General features: G+C 38.8%; 1 protein-coding gene across 1 annotated transcript in view; it reads left to right on the top strand.

Annotated features, from left to right (window-relative positions):
• The window catches only part of clasp1a (cytoplasmic linker associated protein 1a), a 127,720-nt gene that overhangs the window by 54,151 nt on the left and 53,709 nt on the right, over positions 1 to 19,860 (top strand). Inside the window, exons 5-8 of the mRNA XM_053328199.1 lie at positions 706 to 797; positions 1,442 to 1,517; positions 3,065 to 3,162; positions 5,002 to 5,072. Of these exons, the coding sequence (XP_053184174.1) occupies positions 706 to 797; positions 1,442 to 1,517; positions 3,065 to 3,162; positions 5,002 to 5,072 (337 nt within the window). The remainder of the gene's footprint in view (positions 1 to 705; positions 798 to 1,441; positions 1,518 to 3,064; positions 3,163 to 5,001; positions 5,073 to 19,860) is intronic.

Raw genomic sequence — 19,860 nt, 5'->3', positions numbered from 1 at the left:
TCCTCACCTCGTTCTTTGCTCCTTCCTTCCTTCCTTCCTTCCTTCCTTCCTTCCTCCTCCTTTCTTTCCTTCCTTCCTTCCTCTTTTCATCCTTACTCCTTTCCTTCCTTCCTTCCTCCCTTCCTTCTCTCCTAAATTCCTTACTCCTTTCCTTCCTTCCTTCCTTCCTTCCTTCCTTGCTTCCTTCCTTCCTTCCTCCCTCCTTTCTTCTTCCTCCCTCCCGTCCTTGTTTTCTTTCCTTTCCTTTCCTTTCCATTCCTTTCCTTTCCTTGCCTTGCCTTGACTTTCCTTTCCTTTCCTTTCCTTTCCTTTCCTTTCCTTTCCTTTCCTTTCCGTCCTTCCTTCCTTCCTTGCTTCCTTCCTTCCTTCCTCCCTCCTTTCCTCCTTTCTTCTTACTCCCTCCCTTCCTTGACTTGAGGACAATAGGAGGGTTAAATTGTATATGTGGCTCAAAAGCAGTTTGAGCAGTTTCAACAAAAGGATCAAATGAACTTTTAAACAGCATATTCCTTTAAATACCTGTTTTATAGTTATCTATTGATGCAATTTAGAGTTAATTCAGATAGTTGGAAGTGAAGTAGCTGAGTAGACTAACTGGCTGGTGTCATGTAAACTGTGTCCATGAATAATTTATTATGACTAGAATAAAACACATGTTCACGCTCCTTTTAAAAAAAAATAAAAAGTGTGTGTGTGTTGTTGCAGTACGTTTGGGACCGGATGCTGGGAGGCTTCAAACATAAGAACAACAGGACCAGAGAAGGAGTGTGCCTTTGCCTCATCGCCACACTGAACTCGTGAGCTCGCTGCTTCATATTTCAGCTATAATGGTTAAATAGTGGTTCAAACTGGAGAAATGACTTATTTTACATTTAATTTCATGTTAAATGCAGTTTTTTGTGTACAAATTTCATCAGATGTGGAAAAAAACTTAGCTTTAACTCCTTACATACTGTTTATATTCTGACCTATTACAGTATTTCTTCATTATTAGTCTAATAATTTATAAACTTTTAATCAATTACAGATAAATTGATTATAATTCCGTAATAAAGCTTTTAGTGAGCAGTTTATTCTTTTAGTTTTTATGCTTTTTTGTTCATGAAGGGGAAAAAAACAGAGGATCAAACTGATTTCAATGAATTTTATATAAAATGTGAAGAATCCAACAATATATTTCAATGTTTTTAGAGAAATATGGGTCAAACAGTGTCTATAAGAAGTATAAACATATTTCTATTTTTGTATATGCAGGGTAACATTAAGACAAATAATCAGATTTAATACTAAAAGAAATAAAAGTATAGAATAAAAGTGTTCAAATATGACTCTGAACAGTATATCTGGGTTAATTTCAGTATTTTACAACTTTTACATCTCTCTCTGTCTCTCCTCTTTTGTCTTTTCTCTCCTCTGATTTCCTTCCATCCTCCTCCTCCAGGTACGGAGCTCAAGGCCTGACTCTCAGTAAAATTGTCCCCCACATATGTAACCTCCTGGGAGACCCAACGAGTCAGGTACGCACAGTCACTTTGCTTTTTCCTCCAGTCTGTAATTATTAATCATTTGTAGTGTCAGTAAGGAAATGCATATATCTAGATACAGCATTTTATTTTCAAATTGCTATATTTTGAAATTAAAGGTAGATAAAGTCTGTTGGCATATATCAGCATACATGATTTTAAGTATTTTCAGTATCCTATAAGTGTAATATAATGATTTATAGTCAGTCCTATAGGATTATAATATTATTAAACTCCTACAAGAGTACAAAATTTAGGAACTTTAGGTCATTTTGGATTCAAGGATTCAATGATTTAACTTTTCATTCAGCCATGTAGGTTAATAAAAGAGTGAAATACAGCACTCAGATCAATATATACACATACTATACTACATATCTATATACATGCATATACAGAAATAAAGGACAGGATTTTTGTAGTGGTAATGAATTTATAACATAATCAAGTAGACTCTCTAATGGGAAATTCATATTTTAAAAATCCTATAGGACTTTTTGACTCAGTTATGTTGCTCATATGCTCTTAAACATTTAAAAAACAGCAATATATTAATCTCAAATCCCTTTTCACATCGTCAGGTCATTTTATTTTATCAATACATACACATACATACATATTAATATACATATAAACATATACTACATATCTATATACATGCATATACACAAATAAAGGACATCGTCAGGTCATTTTATGGTTAGACTGGGAAACTTTTATTTATGAATTATCTGTGAATTTGTATATATATGTCTAGATATAGCATTTTATTTGAGAAATTAAAGGTACATTAAGTCAATTAATCATTTGCATACATGATTTTGAATGAGACAAACAAACCTATAATGATTTATAGTCAGTCCTATATGATTATAATAGTATCAAACTCCTATAAGAGTGTGAATCTTATTGTATTTATACCATAATCAAGTAGATTCTCTAATTGTAAATTCATTATGTAATCATATAGGACTTTTTAACGCTCTTAAACATCAAATACATTAATCTCAAATCCCTTTTTCCTGCATATAACATCATCAGCTTGTGACGAGGATGCTTGTTTACAGTCTTCTCAGTGGAACAATAGATGAATTAATTAATTCATCTGTCGTTTTGAACATTTATCAAGTCAAATCTGATCTCTCTGATTAAAACCTCCCAGCTGTGAGGATTTGCTTGCTGTTTTTTTTTTTTTTTATCGCTGTAAATTGAATATCTGGGAGCGTTTCAGTTTATCTGGTGAGAGGTAATTTTCCTTTCAAGCTCAGACACAAAAGAGGGCAGCAGACTACTGTTGTGCTCTCACTCCTCGCTCTGCCCCCTGCTGGTTGAATGAAGTAACGCACCTTCAGGACAATAATATGTCATGAGAGATTGATATTTGATGCAGGAGGATCATAAATCAGTTGAATTAAGAGTCACACACTCATTGAATTATGTGCAAATGATAGAATAGAAAGCTCCTCAATGAGTCAGTAAATATAAAGAAAAAGATTTAAAGAGAGAGATGAAGGATTTAATGTTGTGTTGTGGTCCATCAGGTGCGAGACGGAGCCATGAGCTCCTTGGTGGAGATCTACAGACATGTGGGTGAGAGGGTGAGGATGGATCTGAGCAAGAAGGGCCTGCCACAGTCACGGTACGATGTCAGGATGCTGCCAACCTGTCGCTCTCACACTCACCTCCACCTTTAATTCTCTTCTGCTCTTTTTTAAAATGGATTTATTTCAGTTTTTTGCTCCATTTTTCACTCACTATTACACACACACACTCACACACACACACACACACACACACACACACACACACACACACACACACACACACACACACTAGTTTACATAGATCAGGTGCTTCCTTTCATGTTCAGACACAAAGACACACATGGTTCTCCCCCTTGTGGTAGAATTAAGTATTGCAGCTTCAGACTATGATAGTTTGTTTCCAGAGCTATATTACACACTCATTATAGGCAGGTTATAGGCAAGGAAGGAAGGAAGGAAAGGAATAAGGAGGGAGGAAGGAAGTAAGGAGAGAAGTAAGGAGAGAGGAAGGAAGGAAGGAAAGGAGGAAAGGAGTAAGGCGGGAGGGAGTAAGGAAGGAAGGGAGGAAGGGAGGAAAGGAGTAAGGAGGCTGGGAGGGAGGAAAGGAGGAAGAAAGGTAGGAAGGAAGGAAGGAAGGGAGTAAGGAGGGAGGGAGGAAGAAAAGAAGCAAGGAAAGATGGAAGGAAGTGAGGAAAGAAGTATAGAAGGAGGGGAAGAACAAAGGAAAAATTTAAGAAAGAGGGAGGAAGGAAGTATTTTATTTTATTTAGCTGTCATGTCAGACTTTTAACACACATGTTCCTCGTGTAGTTTTATTGGTGTTGTGTGCAAATGAACACAACATGTAAACAAAGCTCAGCTGCTAATCATCCAGTCTGTGATTAGATCCAGTGCTGCTCACACATTTCTTTACTTTAGTGCACTTTTCCACATGTTACAGACTCAGAGTGTAAATGCGTTATGATTTTATAAGCATGTATTTAATCTAGTTTTATGTAGTTCTCTATGAGCATTGCTGAGGTTTAAACATCATACTCACCCCCAGACTGTTATTTGATGGCTCTTTATTTTATATATTTGATGTAAGCAGATTTTTCTAAACAGTAAATCTGATTTAAAAGTCATCTTCATGGTTTGAGGGTTGATTATTTTAAACAGTGTCAGGATTCATCTCAACACACTTTCTTTTGTTTTTTCTTGTTTTTTTTAAAAAACTGGACCATATGTCTCTGTGCTCCTCCATCACCCTTCTCTCTCTCTCTCTCTCTCTCTCTCTCTCTCTCTCTTTCTCTCTCTCTCTCGCTCTCTCTCTCTCTCTCTCAGTGCCAGTTAGTCCTCTGTGTGACAGACGTCGTCTGTTACACTGAGAGCTGCTCACCTCAGATATGATGAAGGTCCTTTTTAAAGAGACCTTTTTTTGCTTGCTCTCTGTCACTTTTTACATGCTTTTCCTTTTCTTATTTTTATTGTTTACCCTCTATACAACCTCCTATAAAGATGTTTTATTATATTTTTAAACAAACAAAACATTGCCTTTATGTATAACATTGTTACAAGAAATACAACAGAGCCCCTTTAAAATGTCCATGCTGTCAGGTCAAAAAGTGTCAATTCTCTATATAAAGAGTTTCTCCTTTTTATACATATAATGCATAATGTATAAAATACATATGGTGGCCAATAACATACAAGGATGTCCACAAATACACAGATTCAAGATGCAAAAAGAGGCAAATACCAATTCATTCATTATTCTTGTATGCACAATATTTAGTCTTATTCTGTCTTATATAGGATGTGATATTTATTAAATTAAATATTCTAGCCACTCTTCCAGTATCTGAGAACTAGTCTAAGCATCTAAACAGCATTATTCATTTCTTCTACAGATTTTTGTTCTAATTATTTCGTGTCCCCTTGTTTCCTTTTTACAGGTTGAATGTAATCTTCAGCAAATTCGATGAAGTCCAAAGATCGGGGAACATGATCTCATCCTCTGGCTCAGGTCAGTGCTCCTCCCGTCCCGTGTGCTTTTATTTCAGTTCGTTGGCTCAGCGTCTGTTTGCTTCCTGACTTCAACTATCACCTTAGTCTTTGCTTTGGGCTTGTTGACTCATGATATACGACATACACTCACCTGCAAGAGCACTGCTGTTTTGCTCTGAAGTGGTCTATTAGGATAGGAGAGAAGTCACTGGATTGTTTTTTCCATTTTTAGATGTACTGTGAATATTAAGGTTTAAGTATAAAATGATATATTGTAGTCGTCTTCATTCTGGCATTCATTTCCATCTGCGTACGTCAGCTTTCCTTTAAGACTATATTTTCCATCTTGAGTGTGTGTGTGTGTGTGTGTGTGTGTGTGTGTGTGCTGCTATGTGTAGGAAGAAAGGAGGAGGAGGAGGAGCAGTGATGGGAGGATGAGGAGGAGGAGGGGGGGGTTGCAGGCCAGACGGACGGCCTGGGGCTAGAGTAGATGAGTTTTCTCCACAGGAGGTGTAGAGCTTTCCAACGTCCCTCTGCGGACCCACAATCCAAAAAACAGCCAGTGGCATCACTCTAATCTGCACAAATCTATTAAAACAGAAGAGACAGAGTCATAAAATGGCAGCAAAGGACACATTTGTGTCCTTATATTTGTTTACTTATGCATTTACAGGGGGGGGGGGGGGGGGGACACTCACTGAGCCCCAATAGATAGCAAGTTAAGAACAGGGATCAGCTTTTAAAGACAGACTGTAAATTTCCCCAAACAGCTACGACTCCACAGGAATCCTCATGAGGGTTCAGCAGCCAAAAGAAAGCTTCATTAATGACGCAGTTCACCCTCGAAACAGAGAAATATGTGCAGGGAAAGTAAGCTGATTAATTATAAATGAAACCATCGTTTTCTGTTATTTGATCGTGTGCCACACCTGCCTGCATGGATGATGAGGAAGGAAGAAGGAAGGAAAGGAGGGAGAAAGGAAGGAAAGGGAGGAAAGGAAAGAAGGAAGGGAGGAAGGAAGGTAGGAGGGAAGCAGGGAGAAATGAAAAGAGGAAGAAGGAAGGAAAGTAGGAAGGAGGGAAGGAAGGGAGGAAAGGAAAGGAGGGAAGGGAGGAAAGGAAAGGAGGGAAGGACGGAGGAAAGAAGGAAGGAAGGCAGGAGGGAGGGAGGACAGAGGAAAGAAGGGAGGGAGGAAGGAAGGGGGATGGAGGAAGGAAAAAGGAATGGTGGAAAGAGAGAGGAAGGGAAAAAAGAGAGAAGGAGGGAGGAAGGAAGGAAGGAAGGAAGGAACAGTCAAAAAAGATGGGGTCAATTTGACCCGGGGGGACAACAAGAAGGTTAAAGACAGTCTGCAGATTCCCCCAAACAGCTACGACTCCACAGGAATCCTCATGAGCTTCATTAATGACGCAGTTCACCCTCGAAACAGAGAAATATGTTCAGGGAAAGTAAACTGATTAATTATAAATGAAACTCAGTTATTGGATTGTGTGCCATACCTGCTTGCAAGGATGATGAGGAAAGTTTTGACCTCAATAAAGCAGCATCATTTCAGCTGCATTCAGATTTTTATGTAAACAAGTTTTTTGTGCTGGCTCATGCTGCACCTCCTGCAGCTCTCTGCTATTTTTACCCAATGCTTATTTTCAGTATGTCATGTTTTGTTGACTCCTATTCACACCAGCATTAATGAGAACTGCACATACTTTTACAAACATGAGGATTTAAAGTTTTAAAAATGTGCACAATGATCTCTGTGAAAGACAAATTGCGTCATGTTTTTTCTGTGAGAATAAAAGCCTGCGTTGTAAGACATGTGGGCGTTCACCAGGCAGGAAGGGTTTAACAAAAGATGATATCATGTTGCATTGTGGGAATTGTAGAATCCAGTTTTATCGACCCAGTTTGGAGATTAAAGGTTTTGAATATCTCAAACTGTGCAGCTCAGATTTTGACCTGTTTTTTAAAATGTGTCTCTCTCACATCCTCCAACTTTGAGGCTAGTTCACAACTAAATAACTGGAGCAACTCAATGTGCGTCACATAAAAACCAAATAATAAACAGTAAAAATGGAAAAATTGGAAACATTAAACCTTTTCTTCCTCTCAGAGCCATAACTCATCATACACATCTTGTTAGCTTCAGCCTGATTATAAGTATCTTATATAAACATCCATAAATACATTTGACGTCAGCTTAACAAAAGATGTTCCACTTAACTGTAGATTTAGTCTTTTTGAGTTTCCTACTGTGTCAATAATCCTCTGATCGGTTTCTGTATATTCTAAACTACTAATAGTTAATTCAGTCTGACTTCATGATGCATCTGGCTTTTCTAAGCAAATGTAAACAAATATATGCTAAAGAGACGGAGCTCAGGTGTGGCTCACAGCTGTCTCACACTGACTCCATCAAATATTACCTCCTGACTTTACCCCAAAGGCATTACAGGAACAGCACAGCAGTCCTAAAACTTAGTACTGTTTTATATCTAATAAAAGACAAAAGAATAACAAAGTCAAAAGTCCTTTAAATCAGGGTTTTCAAACTCATGCTACAGCCACATGCAGCCCTGTTTGATCTTAAGTGGGTCGGACCATTTAAATCACTGCATAATAACCTATAAATAACAAATAGATAATATATGTCATCTGTAATATAACTCTATTATAATAAACCGTCTACATACAAAACAGATGGACAGCCTGTCTTAAGGAAAATGAGAAATTTCACCAATATTATGTCTGAATTTTTTTTCAGATTAGTTTGAACAGAAGCTGCTGATTGATGTACAATAAATGACCACAATATATATTCGTTGTCTTTTTAGAGAATTGTATAAAAACCTCTGAAGCAGCAGAAAAATTGCAAAGACTTTAGTGCAATTTTCATACTTTTGCAAAGTTATCCAGTGGACCAATTTGGACCCTTTTAATGGGCTGAATCTGGTCAGAGGGCCATATGTTTGACACCCCTGCTTTAAATTACTGTGGATCGGTTTGCTTGTGGACATTCAGGGGGAAAAAACTGAGGTTTCCCAAAACAAAAATGATTAAAAACAGGTTTAAAACATGTACAGTATAACTCTTATTCAACTCGATGGCCTTTCTGAATAGCCCACTTTATTTAGAAAATATAAATATATGGCATATCAGGCTAAGGCATGTTGTGACACTGCTAAAATGTGTGTAAAAAAAGGCTAAAAGGGTTTAAAGTATTCATTTTTTCCACATAATCAGAGTAAAGTAGCCTTACAACAGCATCCAGTGTTGTCTTATAGATTGTATAAGACATAAGAGTTTGTCAATCATGCTTTATTTCATGATATTGACTCTTATTACTTCTTGATAAATCCAGTTTTACTGTGTAGGAGATATGAAGCAGCTCTTTATATGAGTCCTAATGTATGAAGATGGATGTTTTAGATTCCATTTGTTTTTATTTTATCTTGTGCAGAGCTGCTGAGAGTTTATTGGGAAAGAGAAACAATCAAACATGAGTCATTCTCACAGTTATTAAACAGTCTAGCATCATATTCATCATGTTCAGCCTCTCAGACTTCACGTTGCTCTTTCACACTGGCGCTAAAACTGATTTCACAACAGCAGATGACGACTGGTTTTAATTTGAACCCGTCTGCCTCACAGCTGAGAAGAACGTGTGGTGTTAATGTGGACGGAGAATGAGCTGCGCTGTTAAACGCTCCCTCAGGTTAGATTGACAGTTGTGCTAACAGCCTCAAAATAAACTCACAAGCTCAGATACATTTCACAGTGTACAGTAGAGAGAGATACGAGCACTGGTGTAGGAGGCGTTATGCACAGTAGAAGTCTTGAGTCAAGTCCAGTCAGGTTTATTTGTTTTGCCTAATTTTATAAATCTCAACTTTGCCTCAGGGGGGTTTAAAGTGTGTACAGCAATACAACATATTCTGTCCTTAGAGCCTCGGTTCAAATAAGGATAAGCTCCATAAAATCAAGGAGAAAGTGTAAGAAACCTCAGGAAGAGCAACAGAGGAAGGATCCTTCTCCTAGGACAGATAGAAGAGAAATGACAGAATAAAGCATTGAACAAGAAATTTAGGATGATGGGTGGTTTCCAGATGCCACCAGAACAGAAGAGAGAAGGATAAAGACATCATTCAAAGAGAGTTTAAGAGACATGAGGTGAGGCTGAACTCAGGATGGAGAACCAGATGCAAAACCCCCTTAAGAAGGGAAGCAGAGCGGTTCCAGGATCGGTGCTGATCCAACAAGAGATGCCCGAGAGACAAGAGAGGACAGGAGGAAAATAGGGAAACACAGCTCGGATGCAAGGTTAGAGAGATGCAATGATGTTATCAGAGCAGTTATAGTTGGAATAATCAATAATCTCATCGACTGGACAGCACTTAGTAAATTCATTGAGACTGAAACTGGGCTACAATGCAGTACGAGGTCCTGAAGTACTCAATTAAAGGCAAGTAATTGTAGGTTAAGGCAAAAAGATGAGTTTTAGGTTTATAATTAAAGGACTCAAGAGACTCAGATTGTCCGACATCAGCAGGTTATACCAGAAGAACGCGGCCCGATGGGAAAGTGGAGAGCTCAAGATTAACCCTCCTGTTTTCCTCGAGTCAAGGGAGAAGGAAGGAGGAAGGAAGGGGTGAAGGTAGGGGGAGGGAAGGAGGGAGGGAGTCAGAAAGAAAAAGAGGAAGGGAGGGAGTCAGAAAGGAAAAGAGGAAGGGAGGAAGGAAGGAAAGAAGGACAGAGGAAGGAAGGAAGGTAGGAAGAAAGTAGGAAGAAGGAAGGAAAGGAGGAAGAAGGAAGGAAAGAAGGAAGGAAGGAAGGAAGGAAGCGAGGAAAGGAAAAGAGGAAGGAAGGAAAGAAGGACAGAGGAAAGAAGGAAGGGGTGAAGGTATTGGGGAGGGAAGGAATGAAGGAGGGAGGAAGGAAGGAAGGAAGGAAAGAAGGACAGATGAAAGAAAGAAGGGAAGAAGATAGGAAGGAGGGAAGGAATGAAAGAAGGAGAGAAGGGGGAGGGAGGGAGGGAGGACAGACGGACGGAAGGACGGAGGGAAGGGAGGAAAGAAGGAACAGTCAAAACAGACGGGGTCAATTATTTGACCCAGGAGGACGACACAAAGGTTAAATGTAAGGTTTTAAAGGAGATCAGACAGGTATGATGGGGAACATTTAGGTTTTATAAGTCAGCAGAATCACCTTAAAGTCTCTGCATCAACCATGAACAGGGAAGACTGAATTCTAGCTGAATGTTAAGTAAGTGGGGAAAAATGTGGCATACTTTGTGATTTTTCTTTGATGTGCTTATCAAAGGAGAGGCAGCGATATTCTTGGCTGCCACACTTTTGTGAACTCACATCGAGCGTTACTGTTACTGTCTAGCAGGTTCATCAACCAGCATCTCACTTTTATCCCAATTTAGAAGCAGGAAATTTAGTCACATCCAATCCACTGTCACAGCAGCCATGCAGTTCACTCATTTAGTAATTAGAATATGATCTTCATCTCTTATAAGCACATAGAGCTGAGTATCATCTGCATAGCGACTGACATTTATTCCATTACTTTGTATAATTTGGCCAAGACATTAAATATAAAGAAAGAAACACAGAGGACCAAGAATAGAGCCCTGAGGTATTACTAACTTAGATGTAATATTATTATAAATAAGTAGTGCAGAGTTAGAGTTTAATGTTACACTATAGGCGCTTTTCCACTACACAGTTCCAGCACTACTGGGCTCGACTCGACTCGGTTCCAGGAACAACCTTTTCCATTACAAAAAGGTACCTACTCAACGTGGGCGGGGTCGTCATAGCAACACAAACACATAAACAATGGAGGACATGGAGGCGATGGTGTACTTGCTGCTGTATGTGGCTTTCTGTCACACACAAAGCAAGAAAACTGAGCCGAAACGCTGTAACACTGTTGCCGGTATTTAAAAATGTCGGGTTTGATTCTTGTGTGGTACGGCTCATGACTCTTCCAGCGACAACTCTTCTGACCAATCAGTGGCCGGCAGTCTGTCGACGTCACATTTAGTATCGGTTCAGCTTGCTTGGAACCTCAGCAGAGCAGGTACTAAAAAAGTAGCAGGTACCAGGTACTATCCCTAGTGGAAACACAAAAAAAAAAACGAGTCGAGCTGGAACTGTGTAGTGGAAAAGCTCCATATATGTCCAAATGTATGTGAGTATCTACATATTCATATACTATCTGCTTGTGTGGCTTTCATTGTGAGAGTTTTAGTAAGAATCAAACCTTTTCAGATAAATTGGGCTGAAGCCAAGAAAGAGATAGGTTAGAGTTAGAGTTTAATGTTCCACTATATGTCCAAATGTATGTGGACTATATCTACTGTATGCATGTATTGTCTGAAAAACACCCAGCTTATTTAGCCTGGGGCTTTAATTGTGACAATTTTATTAAGAAACAGAAACCTATACTTTCTAGTCTAATCATCACAGTTGTAATATATGTACGGAAATACTTATTAGAGAAAGATGGAGGCAAAGAGGAATAGGGAAAGGAAAGGAAAGGAGGAGGAGAGTGAGAGTTAGGGGGAAGAGAGCAGAGAGACTGTCGAGGGATAGAGATCGAAGGGAGGGAGGGAGGGAGGGAGGGAGAGCAAAACAAAGCAGCCATTTCTGAAGCACCACCGAGAGGTAAACAGTGGGTGAGAGATATAGGACAGAGAGAGAGAGAGATAGAGAGAGAGGGAGAGAGAGAGAGAGAGAGAGAGAGAGAGCGAGAGAGCTCTGAGCTATCAGCTGTGTGGCAGCTTTTCCTCTCGAGCTTCAGCGTTCAGGGCGGCTTTGCACCATGACGGCAGGAGAAGGTAAGACTGGGAATAAAATGAGTTTCCTCTTTGCTAAGGTTAGATAAGACATGTATGGTAGAGATAGAGATGTGTGAATGGTAGGTAGGTCATGACTGTGCGTGTTTGTGCATGTGGAGGGATGATGGAGCACTGTTCGATAACTCTTTGATGTATTTTTTTTTGGTGCTGCAAACTAACTCAGTCCTGTTAGATGAAATAAAGCTTCTGTACTTTCTCAGTGACGCCTCAAGTCATCTGAAACTCAATCGCTCTCAAGTGCATTCACTAAATTCTGTCGGTGGTTGTTATTTTTGTGATATTGCATCAGCATTATTTCCTGCAGAGCAGTGAAATGTTATATTTCATGCCTCTCGTTTGTCATGTCATTCAGTCTCTTCTCTCACTCGCCTGACACATCCCAACATTATTATTTTTTCCTCCCACCTATTGTTTTATCTCTCTTCTTATGTAATCCATTCAATCCCACGCTTCATTCATGTTACCTGGTTCATTTTAGATTACTTGTCGTTCAGTTATATTGGAATATTTAACTTCCAAAACTATCATATCAAGTTAAAGTGGTAGGTTTAGTAAATTATTGAGTCTTATAATTACAATGCATTAAATAATATCTCATTAGAAACTGACTTTTGTTAACTTGCTGTGTGCCGGGTCAAATTATTCTTATTTAATCACATTTAATTAGACCAAAAAGTCAAAGCAGTGGTGAGGTTTGTAGAAAATGGAACCCCCCCAATATTTCTACCTGTCTCTCCAGCTCGTTCTGGGCTCATTTTAAATTTAAATGAGACATCAATAATAGAAACTCACATCCTAGCCTGCTGAGTTTGTTGTAATGAAGCTTTTTCAGATTATTCTTGCATTGAATTCCTCTCATTAAAGAAAAAAAAAGTATATATAGAAGTACCTCATTGAGTGCTGATCAGAGTCTCCATTAAATTATTCATTAACGCTGATGTCAGTAAGTATATAAGGGAGTAAAAGTGTTGCTTTCTGGATTCGTATCTTCTTTACTGACCACAAAGAATAAAAGCTGGAGCAGTTTTTTTTAAAATTATCGAAATAGTTTAGCCATTTAATTTCATCTGTCCTGCATTGTTTGAGAAGCTGCATGTAAAGCTTAGTGCTACAAAGGTTTGTGATGGCATCCAGTCATATTACAACAACAATAACCACCATCCGATGCAATGCACGGTTTGAGTTCCTTGTGTAGTGGCATTGGGGAATTCAGAGGTCTCACTCTCCATCTCAAACAATCGCCTCAATTATCCTCCAACAATAGAAACGCTTCTCACTGGTAACTTAAACTGACTTCTTCTCTTACTGTCTGTGCTGTTATGTCTCCGCGGTGGGTGGCTGGCTGGGTGGGTGGGTGAGGGGGTCAGTCTGGGTCCGTAGGCTTTTATTTATAGCAGATCGATGCATAATGCAAAGTAAAGTTTGGAACAGAGCCGGTATTTATAACCACAGAGGAGACACAGCGTCTTCAAAATGTTGAATGTGGGCGGATTGTTGTCGCCACGGTAGCCAATGACTTCTCAGTTTTTATTCAACGCAATCACACAACTTCTTAGTAATTGGCTGAATCCCTCAGGCTTTGTGTGAGTGTGTAAGTATGTAAGTGTGTGTGTGTGTGTGTGTGTGTGTGTGAGGCCGTCAGTGCCCTCAGTTTTAGTGCTTTGCTGTTACATAAACACTGCAGACGCTGCAGACTGTCTTTTTCCCTCGGAGCTCGGAGCTCGGAGCTCAGAGCAGACTCATGTCAGTGGGTTTAAAGTGCCTGTCTGCAGATAGTTTGGGGAGGAAAACTTGTGTAGAACGTCAATGCTGAGTTGTGTTTACTGAATAAGCTTCAAATGACTTAATGGTAATTTAATCTTACTGGCACTAACTGATTTTCTGCACTCCATCAAACACTTAACTAAATGCAAGTTAATAGAAATGATAAAAATCAGTGTTTGCTGATGTTTTTTCATCTTATATCAGAGGACAAAAGTTGCACAGTCCACAGGAAGACAAGCATTATATTGTTAGTAGTTATATTAACATTATCACTTATAATAACTTAGAATGATATAGCTCTCCTGTTGTCTAGTTTGACTGTTTATAAAGTATAGAGGTATAAAATATCACCCAAATCTGTGTTAATGAGGGATATATCATTATAAGTAATCAAGAAATGAGCTAACTGAGCTTAAATCTGCATCAGTATGTTGAATATGATTAAGAATGATAATTTTAAAGCTTTTTTTAAATGTTTTTGATCATTTTAAGTAGGATTGAGAGGCTCCGGCTGAGACCTTTTTACAGTATTCAGTATTCATCATGAGTTGGCTGACGTACATTTCTCCCCAAAAAACTAATGTTATTTGGAACCGCAGCTCTTGAATCTGCTGGTCTCTATTTCTCTCTGCTGTTGTTTTTGTCTCCATGTCTGAATGTTTGCCCGTCTGTCTCATACTGATGTTACATATTATATCACATCAGGATCCAGCTTTACAAGGAGAAACCTTTTCTTTTTGGGGATCATTGGACTGTCAGAGTCAGCTGGACCTCTAGTCTCACTGATTTTGGGTGACTTAAGGGCTACTGTATCGGTGTCGGTGCTGCAGGTCGGTGTGTGTGTGTGTGTGTGTGTGTGTGTGTGTGTGTGTGTGTGTGTGTGTGTGTGTGTGTGTGTGTGTGTGTGTGTGTGTGTGTTTGTGTTTATGTATTGCACCATGTATGAAACACTTAACACTAGATGAATGCAGGAGAGGAGAAGAAGGAGGAATGCTTATTCTAAGGAACACACACACACACACACACACACACACACACACACACACACACACACACACACACACACACACACATACATACACACACATACACACACACACATACATACACGCACATACACACACGCACATACACACACGCTCACTACACTGCTTTCCAAAGAGCTTAACGTGTTTTCTTATGCGTGTATGGATTGCGTGTGTGTGTGTGGGTGTGTGCGTGCTGGTGTAGCTGCTATTGGCTGCTGCTCTGTGCGGAGGAGGCTCCAGCTTAGTGGAGAAAAACCTTTTTTCTATATTTGGTATTTTTAACTGTGTGTATGTGTGTCGCACATGGAGTGAATACTTTTGGAAGTGAGAAGATTCAGGTGTTCTGCACTGCTCCCCTCACTCTTTATTATTGATAAATATATATGGGGGGGGGGGGGGGGGGTTGAGATTATGCACGTAGACTGAAACTCTAAACCTATAACTGAAAAAACTTTTGACCTTTAAAAACATAAAAATGAGTCATTGTTGTATTTTGGAGCAGAATAGCTGACTACATGTTTTAGTATCATTTTTGAGAGTCGAATTATACAGAAACTGCACTTGAATCCTAAAAAGATGCATGTATATTAAAGGATAAGACTCATTTGTTCCTATTGAAGATGTAAATCTGTAAAAAAGTAGTTTATGAAGATGCAAAGCAAATATTCCTAAAACAGCGGCACACTGTCATTATCAGCACACAGGAGTAAACTGTGCATTGATTTGAGATGACTTTAATCCATATGAGGTATTTAATAATCAATATTTTTCATAATAACAATGTTTCAAATGACAGTGTGTCAAATAAATCAGTGAATGCAGGTTTAAGGGGCTTGAGGCTGCAGAACATCATTTATAAGGATTTAGTTAACCTTCCTGTTGTCTTCCTGTCAACCAGGCAACTTTTATCCTCGTCTTAATAAAGAGTAAAGGTATAAATTATTACCTAATTCTGTGTTAGACCTTTTTAGCCAACCTCATTCCAACTCATCACCACAGGTTTTACACATATATATGGAAATTGTGGTAGTAATAGGCCTCATTTAAAGGAATTAACACCTACTTTTTTAGTTAAATACATATTAAAATAAACTGCTCCATGTGTGTGTGTGTGTTCACTGTAATGAATAAACGTGTCACCCAGGGCAACGCTGTGACTCACTGATGTGTTTGTAAGAGTAATGACATCTGGAAACGTTAACAAACACGCAGATTATTTCCGGCTTGAACCTTTTTAATAGTATCAGAGTGTGTAAAGTGGAGGGAGAGGTGTGTAAATGTGTGTGTTCAGTAGCATAAATATGAACTGTGTTACGAGTTCTTTTTAGGAGGATCAGGAGATGTGGTTTAATAATGAATACACAGTAGAGAGAGGCAGTAAAGATGAGTGTGTGTGTGTGTGTGTGTGTGTGTGTGTGTGTGTGTGTGTGTGTGTGTGTGTGTGTGTGTGTATTTGGGGAGGGGGCTCGACTCGACATGCAACAACAAGAGTTGGAGAGAGAGAGATGAAGAGAGGACGAGACACGAGTATAAACTGTGTCCAGCTCTCTGAATGATGTCATTGTCTTCATCTCGCTCTCTGCCAAGTGAAAACGGGCACGCAGCCTCTCTGTCCATGTGAGAGCAGAGGGTAAAGGGAGTCTTTGAGGGGGCTCTGTAAAGGGGTCGCTGTAGCAAGAGGGGGACCCCTTACTGCCAGGCGAGGGGGGAGGGGGGTAATCTGTGCCAGCAGCTTTGGGATATCAGTATGAGTCGGTGCAGATACTTAGAGGTGATCGGGCTCAAGTGTACAGTCGTGAATGTGCACAAGTTTCTGTTTACGTGCAGCTGGCAAACAAATCCATTTATATCAATATGTGTAAGCAGCGATGACTGTGAAGATCTTTAAACACTATAAAAATATGTTTAAATGTGCAAACAAACAAAAAAACTCTCTCACTCCTACACAATGTTAAAAAATAGCATTTTATTGTGAAATTTAAAACTTTAATTACAATTTGCTTTCATTTTTAAAAAGAGCTAAGATTCCTAAAACAGCTAATTTAATTTATTATAATATTTCTACATTTATGATCAAAAACAAAGAAATGTGCTACCCTAAATCTGCATAAGTATGTAGATAAGCTATTTTCAGATGTAATAATTGTGAGTAGGATTGAGTGACTCTGGCTGAGACCTTTATTTTTTTGCAGTATTCAGTATTCATCATGAGTTGGCTGATTTACATTTCTCCCCAAAAAATAATGTTATTTGGAACAGCAGCTCCTGAATCTGCTCGTCTCTCTATTTCTGTCTTCAGTTTTTCAACTTTTGTCTCCACATCTGAATGTTTCTCATGTGAAAGTGTGTCTGTCTCTTCACTGATGAGAGCTGAAGGGAAGCAGTGTTGGAAGAGAAGAGTGACACGTTCATGGCTGATACATTTGTGATCCCCCTTTTTCTTTTTTTTCTCTCTTCTTCTTTTAAGCTTGTAAAGAAGATACTGATATGTAAAATTTGACTAGAGTGGCACAAATACAAGCTTGTTAGTCTATCAGAAGACTTTTTAATGCAGCCTTCAGGGAAGTCATCGTCTAAATGTGAGGCAGCGTGGTGGAAAATTAGATGATGCTGTTGTTGATTTTTCAGTCTAAATTTATAGTTAAAAAAACAAGCTTTAATGTTACACAGTTTTAAAAGTTGATGAATATTTAATAGTTGATGTCTGCTCTGTGATTCCTCATCAACACATAAATAATACACAAATAATAATAATAATAATTTTATTTATCGACAGCATGAGAATCTGACATATACAGCTTTAATGTTACCCAGTTTTAAAAGTTCATGAATACTTAATAGCTGATCTGCTCCTTGATTCCTCAGTAACACATATAATCATAATGCTAATAAAAATAATAATAATAAATTCAAAGCACTCAAGGACACTTTACAAGACAGTCATTAAAACAAAAAATAGTACATAAAACATCATAAAATCAGCAAAACAGAGAAATATAATATTAAGTTTGTGATTCTATTAAAAGACATGATGCTAAAACACCTAAATCAAAAAAAAGAAATGACCCTAGCTTTCACGAAGAAAATCTTGCACCAATTTTGCCCCAAAAAGTGTAAATATCCCTTTAAAATCAGCCTAGTAAAAATGCTGCAGCCTGGTTTGAAACATGTAAATTCACATATTTTTTTGCACACATGGAGGTCAGTTAAGGAATAAAATCTCACAGTGAATCAACAAGTCACTTCCCTGCCTCCATTATTCATTCTGTCAGTGTATTATGGGGTGTGACTGGAACAGCCGGCTGATTGTCCTCAGAACGAGCCAGACAACAACAACGACAGCGTGTCTCTGTTATGTCTGCATCAGCAGCATCAACTCCCACAGCCAAGCCGCCTGTTGTCTTCTCTTGTGCGTTTGAATTGTTGCTTTTATCTGATGGTGAAATAATTAGTTCATTGATAACAGTTAATCCTTTAAAGATCACCTCCAGGGATTATTAAAGATGCATATAAATAGTCTGCTTTGAAACTTAATTTGCTTTAAGATGCCTCATTCAAGTCAAAGATTAAGTTTCAAAGCAGACCTATTTATATGCATCTTTAATAATCCTGGGAAGGGACATTAATGTGTTAATGTGTATGGATACACTATCAGTGTATGGATAATTTATGACATGATGTTGGTTCTTTCTCCTCCCCTCCGTCTCATTCTTTCCTTCATATCCAGCAGACACATCAACTCATCAGAAAAGGTGCTGAAGAATCACTTACCTCACTGTGACATTCAGCACTTCCTTGTAAAATCTATTCTCTCTCTCTCTCTCTCCTCTCTTCTCTCTCTCTCCTCTCTCTCTCTCTCTCTCTCTCTCTCTCTCTCTCATCTCTCTCTCTCCTCTCTCCTCTCTCTCCTCTCTCTCTTCTCCTCTCTCTCTCTCCTCTCTCTCTCTCTCTCTCTCTCTCCTCTCTCTCTCTCTCTCTCTCTCTCTCTCTCTCTCCCTCTCTTTTTCCCGTCAGTACATTTTAATAACTGAGACCTTTGAGAAGAGCTTGTCAGAACAGGCCGAACATCAACTTCAGAAGATTTTCAGTCGTAGGTCAACGAATCAAAACTTGCCTTCAGACACATTTTTGCATATTTGAAGTTTTAGTATTCAGGAGAACAAGTTAAAGATCAACACCTGGCTTTAAAAGTAGTTAAATATCACACAATCTCTTTGACTTTAATGTGGAAATGTGTCCTTACTAAGATAAAGAAAGTGTCAAATTACAACTTTGCATGCAGCAGAAAGATTAGAGAATAAAGATTTTATGTCAGTCAACAGAAAAAAATCTAATGTGAAGGAGAAATGACATATTAAACAGACTTAGGTGATATTTCTAAGGGGATAAAACTCAAATGGTGTAGCTGAAAAACAAAAAAAAAAATAGTCTGGCTTGTAAATATTTGACTTTCTATCTGTTAATTTGTAGCCAGAAGGTTAATTTTCCACCTTACATGCTGCTTCTCTGGTTTGGTTTGTCAGCAAAATGTTATGACATAATGCTGATCACCAGTCATCTGTCTTATTATGTAACATCACAGGCTGCCGGTGGGTCGGATAAACCGCGGTCGGTGTAACGGACACATGCACTTGGCTCGGAGCTGCTGCTGCAAAAAAAATCCCCGTTAATTTCTCCTAAAGCTCCAGAGAGATGCAGCAAGTGGTTTGGAAGAAAAAGGAATAATGATACTCAGGATAAAAGAGAGAGAGGATGGAGAGATCAGGCTCATTTCTCCAGTAATTCTGGGAGAACTTTTGCTCTCTAGGAATATTTTCTAATCCCTCGTGCCTCCTCGTGCTTTTTTTTATTCAGCAAGATTACAGCAAGAGGAGTGAACCCCCCCACCCCCACCCCCCACCCCTTTATTTAAATGCGTGCTTCAGAGACAGATTACTGGTGATGATGCAGCTTCAGCAGCTTTTGGGTGTTGCAGTTCAGCGTCTCCTGACACCTAGTGGACTAAAGTAGTACAGCATCTTTCACCTGATCATATACTGTATTTATCTGTGTTTGGATTTGTTGATTTTTGTGTTTTTTAGACCTTCATCTCCTACAAAACTCACTTTGATCTCATTATATCCTCTTTATGCTTTTCTGTTTATCTTTT

This window comes from Scomber japonicus, chromosome 11 (assembly GCF_027409825.1).
Source record: "Scomber japonicus isolate fScoJap1 chromosome 11, fScoJap1.pri, whole genome shotgun sequence".
NCBI classification, from domain to species: Eukaryota; Metazoa; Chordata; class Actinopteri; order Scombriformes; family Scombridae; genus Scomber; species Scomber japonicus.
The sequence above is the reverse complement of the archived record's forward strand: the minus strand, read 5'-3'. Positions and strand labels throughout refer to the sequence as shown.